Source organism: Passer montanus, unplaced genomic scaffold (genome assembly GCF_014805655.1).
Source record: "Passer montanus isolate IOZ18808 unplaced genomic scaffold, ASM1480565v1 scaffold760, whole genome shotgun sequence".
Classification (NCBI taxonomy): Eukaryota; Metazoa; Chordata; class Aves; order Passeriformes; family Passeridae; genus Passer; species Passer montanus.
The window spans coordinates 9,840-17,205 of record NW_024372814.1 but is presented as its reverse complement, the minus strand read 5'-3'; the positions used below and the strand labels follow the sequence as shown (position 1 = coordinate 17,205).

The following is a 7,366-nucleotide window of genomic DNA, read 5'->3' as shown; positions in this document are numbered from 1 at the left end:
GCCTGGCCGGGGCTTCGGGAATTCCGGGGCTTCTCTGGGAATGCTGAACCGAGCTGGGAATTCCGGGGGTTCCCTGGGAATGTGGAACTGAGCCGGGAATTGCGGGGGTCCTGGGGGTTCCCTGGGAATGCTGAGCCTGTCCAGGGTCCCGGGAATTCCCTGGGAATGCTGAACCGAGCCGGTAATTCCAGGGTTTCCCTGGGAATGCTGAGCCTGTCCTGGGGGTTGGGAATTCCAGGAATTCCGGGTGTTCCCTGGGAATTCTGAGCCCATCCTGAGGGTCCCAGGGGTTCCCTGGGAATGCTGAGCCTGTCCTGGGAGTCAGGAATTCCTGGGGGGAATTCTGACCCAACCCTGGCCTTCCCATCCCATAACTCCCACCCCATCCCGAGATTCCTGAGGGAATTCCAGCCCCATCCCGGGGTCTGACCCCACCCCATTCCCACGGAATTCCCACGGAATTCCCACAAAATTCCCACGGAATTCCCATTTTCCCAGTACTGCGACCCCGAGGAGCCGCTGGGCGACGACGACTTCGACGATTACGCCAAGGAGCTGTCGCAGTACCGGCGCAGCAAGGAGCGCGGCCGCGGTGAGCGGGGACTGCCCAGACCTGGCCTAAACCTGGGCTAAACCTGGCCTAAACCCGGCCCAAACCCGGCCCAAACCCGGCCTAAACCCGGCCCAAACCCGGCCCAAACCCGGCCTAAACCTGCCCCAAATCCCAGCCCAAATCCCAGCCCTGGAGCACGGCCGCGGTGAGCGGGGACTGCCTAGACCCGGCCTAAACCTGGCCCAAATCCCAACCCAAACCTGGGCTAAACCTGGCCTAAACCCGGCCCAAACCCGGCCCAAACCCGGCCTAAACCTGCCCCAAATCCCAGCCCAAATCCCAGCCCTGGAGCACGGCCGCGGTGAGCGGGGACTGCCTAGACCCGGCCTAAACCTGGCCCAAATCCCAACCCAAACCTGGGCTAAACCTGGCCTAAACCCGGCCCAAACCCGGCCCAAACCCGGCCTAAACCTGCCCCAAATCCCAGCCCAAATCCCAGCCCTGGAGCACGGCCGCGGTGAGCGGGGACTGCCTAGACCCGGCCTAAACCTGGCCCAAATCCCAACCCAAACCTGGGCTAAACCTGGCCTAAACCCGGCCTAAATCCAGCCTAAAGCTGGTCTAAACCTGGGCTAAACCTGGCCTAAACCCGGCCTAAATCCAGCCTAAACCTGGCCTAAACCTGGGCTAAACCTGGCCTAAATCTGGCCTAAACCCGGCCTAAATCCCAGCTTAAACCTGGCCTAAACCCCGGCCTAAACCTGCCCCAAATCCCAACCCAAATCCCAGCCCAAACCCTCATCACAGCCCTGGAGTGCAGTCGCGGTGAGAGGGGGATTTGCCTGATCCTGGCCTAAATCCCGGCCCAAATTCCCAATCCCAAATTCCTGATTCCCAATCCCAAATTCCCAATCCCAAATCCCGTTCCCAGGGCGGGGCCGGGGCCGCGGTGCCCGGGGCCGGGGCAAGGGGCCGGGCCGAGGCCGGGTCTGGGAATTCCCAATCCCAAATTCCCAATCCCGATCCCGTTCCCAGGGCGGGGCCGGGGCCGCGGTGCCCGGGGCCGGGGCAAGGGGCCGGGCCGAGGCCGCGGGCGCGGCCGCAGCGGGATGGGCAAGGGCGGCATCAACGACGACGACGACTTCTACGACGAGGACATGGGGGTGAGTGAGTGCTCAGAATTCCCTAAAAATCCCAAAAATCCTGCCCAGAAACGTAAAAAACCCAAAAACCTGCAAGGACATGGGGGTGAGTGCCTGAAATTCCCAAAAATCCCCAAAAATCCTGCCCAGAAACCCAAAAAACCCAAAAACCTCCAAGGACATGGGGGTGAGAGCCCAAAAATTCCCAAAAAATCCCAAAAATCCTGCCCAGAAACCAAAAAAACACAAAAACCTTTGAGGACATGGGGGTGAGCACCCCAAATTCCCAAAATTTTCCCCCAAATTTCCAGGATTTTTGCCTCAGCATCTTCTAAACTGCCTCAATTTTTAATTTTTTCCCGTTTTCCCCCATTTTCTTGCCATTTTTCCCCATTTTCTTCCCATTGTTTCCCATTTCTTCCCTTTTTTCCCCCTTTCCACCCAAAATCCCCATTTTTTCCCTATTTCTTCCCCTTTTCCCCCCACATTCCCATTTTCCCCATTTATTTTCCCATTTTCCCCCATTTTCTCCCCAAAATCCCTTGTTTCACCTGTTTCTTTTCCCATTTTTTCTCCATTTTTCCCCATGTTCCCCATTTCTTTCCCCATTTTCCCCTTTTTCCCCCCCCAAATTCCCATTTCCCCCCGTTTATTTTCCCGTTTTCCCCATTTTCCCCATTTTTTCCCCATTTCCCCCCAAAATTTCCATTTTCACCCATTTATTTTCTGTTTTCCCCATTTTTCTTCCTGTTTTCCCCATTTTCCCCCATTTCCCGCCATTTTCCCCCCATTTTTCCCCATTTTTCCCCATTTCTCCCTTATTTTCCTCATTTTTCCCCCATTTCCCCCCATTTTTCCCCTTTTTTCCCCATTTTTCCCCATATTTCCCGTTTCCCCATTTCCCCCCATTTTTTTCCCACTTTCCCCCATTTTCCCCCATTTCTCCCCACTACATGCACGATATCCTGCCTAAACCGGGCTTAAACCGGGGTTAAACCCGGCCTAAACCCGGGTTAAACCTGGGTTAAACCTGGGCTGAACCTGGGCTGAACCTGGGCTAAACCTGGGCTGAGCCTGGGCTGGACCCAGCCTGAGCCTGCCCCAAACCTGCCCTGAACCTGCCCCCGACAGCTGCCCCTACATGCACGATATCCTGCCTAAACCGGGCTTAAACCGGGGTTAAACCCGGCCTAAACCCGGGTTAAACCTGGGTTAAACCTGAGCTGAGCCTGCCCCAAACCTGCCCTGAAACTGCCCCCGACAGCTGCCCTACATGCACGATATCCTGCCTTAAACCAGGGCTAAACCCGGCCTAAACCTGGGCCAAACTGCCCTAAAGTCAGCCCTAACCTGGCCTGAAACGGCCCTTAAACCAGTCTAAACTCGGCCTTGAAAGTGCTCGGAACTGACCTCAAATGGACATAAGATCGATTTAGAACTGCCCTAGGAATTGCTTAAAACAGGCTTAAAACTGAATGGGCTTAAAACGGGCTTAGAACTGGATCAGCTTAAAACTGGCTTAGAACTGGATCGGGTTAAAACTGGGCTTAGAACTGGTTCAGGGTAAAACGGGCTTAAAGCTGGATCAGCTTAAAACACCTGGGCACACCTGGGGACACCTGGCACACACCTGGGCACACACCTGGGCACAGCTGGGCACACCTGGGCACAGCTGGATCCTCCCAGTTTAACCACTTTAACCCTTCCCTCTCCAGGTGCTGGCCAAGGACACCTCCCTCCCAGTCCATCCCAGTTTAACCCAGTCCATCCCAGTTTGCCCAGTTTAACCCATTTAACCCCTCCCTCCCCAGATGCTGGCCGAGGACGCCGAGGCGGGCGCAGCCCCTGACCCCAGTTTATCCCAGTTTAACCCAGTTCACTCCAGTCCATAGCTGGCCGAGCGGCTGGGCGTCAGGTGAGGGCACACCTGGGGGCACCTGGGCACACCTGGGGGGCTGAGAAATACACCTGGGGCACCTGGGCACACCTGGGAGGCAGGGGGACACACCTGGGGGCCCACGGGGCAGCTGGCAGAGAGGCTGGGCGTCAGGTGAGCGCACCTGGGGCACCTGGGGCACCTGGGCACACCTGGGCACACCTGGGGGCACCTGGGCACACCTGGGGGTACCTGGGGGGCTGAGAAACACACCTGGGGGTCATGGGAACACACCTGGGGGCCCACGGGGCAGCTGGCCGAGCGGCTGGGCGTCAGGTGAGCGCACCTGGGCACACCTGGGCACTGCTGGGGGCCATGGGAACACACCTGGGCACAGCTGGCACTCAGACAAGACCCACCTGTAGCCCCTCCCCCACGGATTTTCCCCCCTTTATTCCAAATTTCCCCCTTTCATTCCCGTTTTTATTTCATTTTCTCCCTTTTTCACCCCATTTTTCCCCCATTATTTTCCCCATTTTCCCTTGGGCTTAAAACTGGATCAGCTTTAAACTGGGCTTAGAACTGAGCCAGGACCGGCCTTAAACGAGCCTAAAACCAGGTTAAAGTGGGCCTTAAAAGTGGCCTAAAATCACCTTAAATTGGCCTAAAATCACCTTAAATTGGCCTAAAATTGGCTTAAAATCACCTTAAATTGGCCTAAAATCACCTTAAATTGGCCTAAAATTGGCTTAAAATCACCTTAAATTGGCTTAAAATCACCTTAAATTGGCCTTAAAGTGGCCTAAAATCACGTTAAGTTGGCCTGAAATTGGCCTAAAATCACCTTAAATTGGCCTAAAATCACCTTAAATTGGCCTAAAATCACCTTAAATTGGCCTAAAATCACCTTAAATTGGCCTAAAATCACCTTAAATTGGCCTAAAATCACCTTAAATTGGCCTAAAATCACCTTAAAGTGGCCTAAAATCACCTTAAATTGGCCTAAAATTGGCCTAGAATCACCTTAGAACTGCCTTAAGCCGAGCCCAGGCGGAGCCCAGGCCCGGGGCGGCGTTGGCATTCCTTCCGGAAGGTTCCTTGACGCCTCCCCACGGGATTTCCCGTGCAAGCTGTTCCACACCACCGGGCTCTGCATCAACGGCGACGACTGCATGTTCTCGCACGCGCCGCTCTGCGACGAGACCCGCCAGCTGCTCGACAAGGTGAGGGCACACCTGGGCACACCTGGGCACACACCTGGGGCACCTGGGTACAGCTGGGACACACCTGAGTATACCTGGGTACAGCTGGGTACAGCTGGGTACAGGTGTGACACAGCTGGGCACGCGTGTTCTCGCACGCGCCGCTCTGCGACGAGACGCGCCAGCTGCTCGACAAGGTAACGCACCTGGGCACACACCTGGGCACACCTGGCACACCTGGGGTACAGCTAAGGGCACCTGGGTACAGCTGGGCACGCGTGTTCTCGCACGCGCCGCTCTGCGACGAGACGCGCCAGCTGCTGGACAAGGTGAGGGCACACCTGGCACACCTGGGCACACACCTGGGCACACCTGGGGTACAGCTTGCCCCTCCCCCCGCCCCTGGAGCCGCTGGAGCCCCCCCCGGACCCCCTGAGGAAAATCCCCTCGCTCTTCGAGATCCGCGTGCGGCCCACGGGGCAGCTGGCAGAGAGGCTGGGCGTCAGGTGAGCGCACCTGGGCACACCTGGGCACCTGGGCACACCTGGGGTCATGGGAGCACATCTGGGGGGCTGAGAAATACACCTGGGGGGCCCACGGGGCAGCTGGCCGAGCGGCTGGGCGTCAGGTGAGCGCACCTGGGCACACCCGGGGGCACCTGGGGGTCATGGGAACACACCTGGGGCAGCTGGCAGAGCGGCTGGGCGTCAGGTGAGGGCACACCTGGGCACACCTGGGGGTCATGGGAACACACCTTGGGACACCTGGGGGCCATTTCCCCCCCATTTTTCCCCCATTTTCCCAATTTTCCCCATTTTTATCCCCAATTTCCCCCCTTTCCCCCCCATTATTTCCCCCATTTTCCCACCCCAAATTCCCCCTTTTCCACCCCAAACCCCCCCTAACCATCCCTTTCCCCTCCCCGCAGACGATTACGGCTCCTACGAGGCCGGGGAGGCTCCCGGGGGGGACGCGCTGTTCCCGGAGGGGTCCCTGGAGGCCGAGGGCCCCCCCGGCGTTCCCGGCATTCCCGGAATTCCCGGGATTCCCGGGATTCCCGAGTTCCTGCCCTCGGGGGCGCAGCGGCTCCTGCTGCGCATCCGCCACCAGCAGCGGCCCGAGGAGCGGCGCCGGGCGGCCGAGGGCGGCGACAGGGAGCACGACGAGGGTGAGGGGACAAAAGTACCGAAATCCTGACCCTGAGACCAAAAATCCTGACCCTGAGACCCAAAAATGCTGATCCTGAAACCCCAAATCCTGATCCTGAAACCCAAAAAAACCTGAGCCCAAAAATCCCCATCCCGACAGGGAGCACGACGAGGGTGAGGGGACAAAAATACCGAAATCCTGACCCTGAGACCCAAAAATCCTGATCCTGAAACCCAAAATCCTGACCCTGAGACCTAAAACTTCTGAGACCCCAAAAATCCCAACCTGAGACCTCAAAATCCCCATCCCGACAGGGAGCACGACGAGGGTGAGGGGACAAAAGTACCGAAATCCCCAGCCTGAGACCCCAAATCCTGACCCTGAGACCCAAAAATCCTGATCCTGAAACCCAAAAAAACCTGAGCCCAAAAATCCCCATCCCGACAGGGAGCACGACGAGGGTGAGGGGACAAAAATACCGAAATCCTGACCCTGAGACCCAAAATCCTGACCCTGAAACCCCAAATCCTGACCCTGAGACCCAAAATCCTGACCCTGAGACCTAAAACTTCTGAGACCCCAAAAATCCCAGCAAAAATCCTGATCCTGAGACCTAAAACTCCTGAGCCCAAAATCCCCATCCTGACAGGGAGCACGACAAGGGTGAGGAGACAAAAAAGTACCAAAATCCTGACCCTGAGACCCAAAAATCCTGATCCTGAAACCCAAAAAAACCCAGCCTCCTGAGACCCAAAAATCCTGATCCTGAGACCCCAAAAATCCTGACACTGAGCCTCCAACTGATCCCAAAATCCCCGTCCTGAGCCCCAAAATCCCCATCCCGACTGGGAGCACGACGAGGGTGAGGAGACAAAAACACCCAAAATCCGCAGCCTGAGACCCAAAAATCCTGAGCCCAAAAATCCCGGTCTTCAGTGGGGTGTGACACCCCAAATCCTGATCCCAATCCTGATCTTTGATCCCCCAATTCCCAACCCCAATTCCCAATCTCCAATTCCTTATTCCCAAATTTCTGACCCCAATCCCCAATCCCCAAATTCCCAACCTCAATTCCCAATCCCCCAATTCCCAATCCCCCAATTCTGAATCCCCAAATTCCCAATCCCCAAATCCCCGACCCCAAATTCCCGACCCCAATTCCCAACCCCCACATCCCAAACCCCGATTTCCACCACTCAACCCCTCCCGACCGGTTGTTGTTTTTTTGTTAATTTGAATGATTTCGATGACATCAAAGTCTGGGCTGGGGTGGTTAAAGCAGCTTAAAACCTGGGCAGGTGGGGTTAAATCTGCTCAAAATATGGTCTGGTGGGGTTAAAGCAGCTCAAAACCTGGGCAGGTGGGGTTAAATCTGCTCGAAGTCTGGTCTGGTGTGGTTAAATCTGCTCAAAACCTGGGCAGGTGGGGTTAAATCTGCTCAAAA

At 56.5% G+C, this 7,366-nt stretch overlaps 1 protein-coding gene across 1 annotated transcript; it reads left to right on the top strand.

Moving 5' to 3' along the window:
- Positions 1 to 498: 498 nt before the first annotated feature.
- LOC120512714 (zinc finger CCCH domain-containing protein 4-like) lies at positions 499 to 3,544 on the top strand (the record flags this gene model as incomplete). Its single annotated transcript, XM_039731339.1, has 3 exons — positions 499 to 592; positions 1,589 to 1,801; positions 3,507 to 3,544. Coding segments are annotated over 3 exons (345 nt in total), but the record flags the coding sequence as incomplete, so codon positions are not given.
- Between the last annotated feature and the right edge of the window lie 3,822 nt (positions 3,545 to 7,366).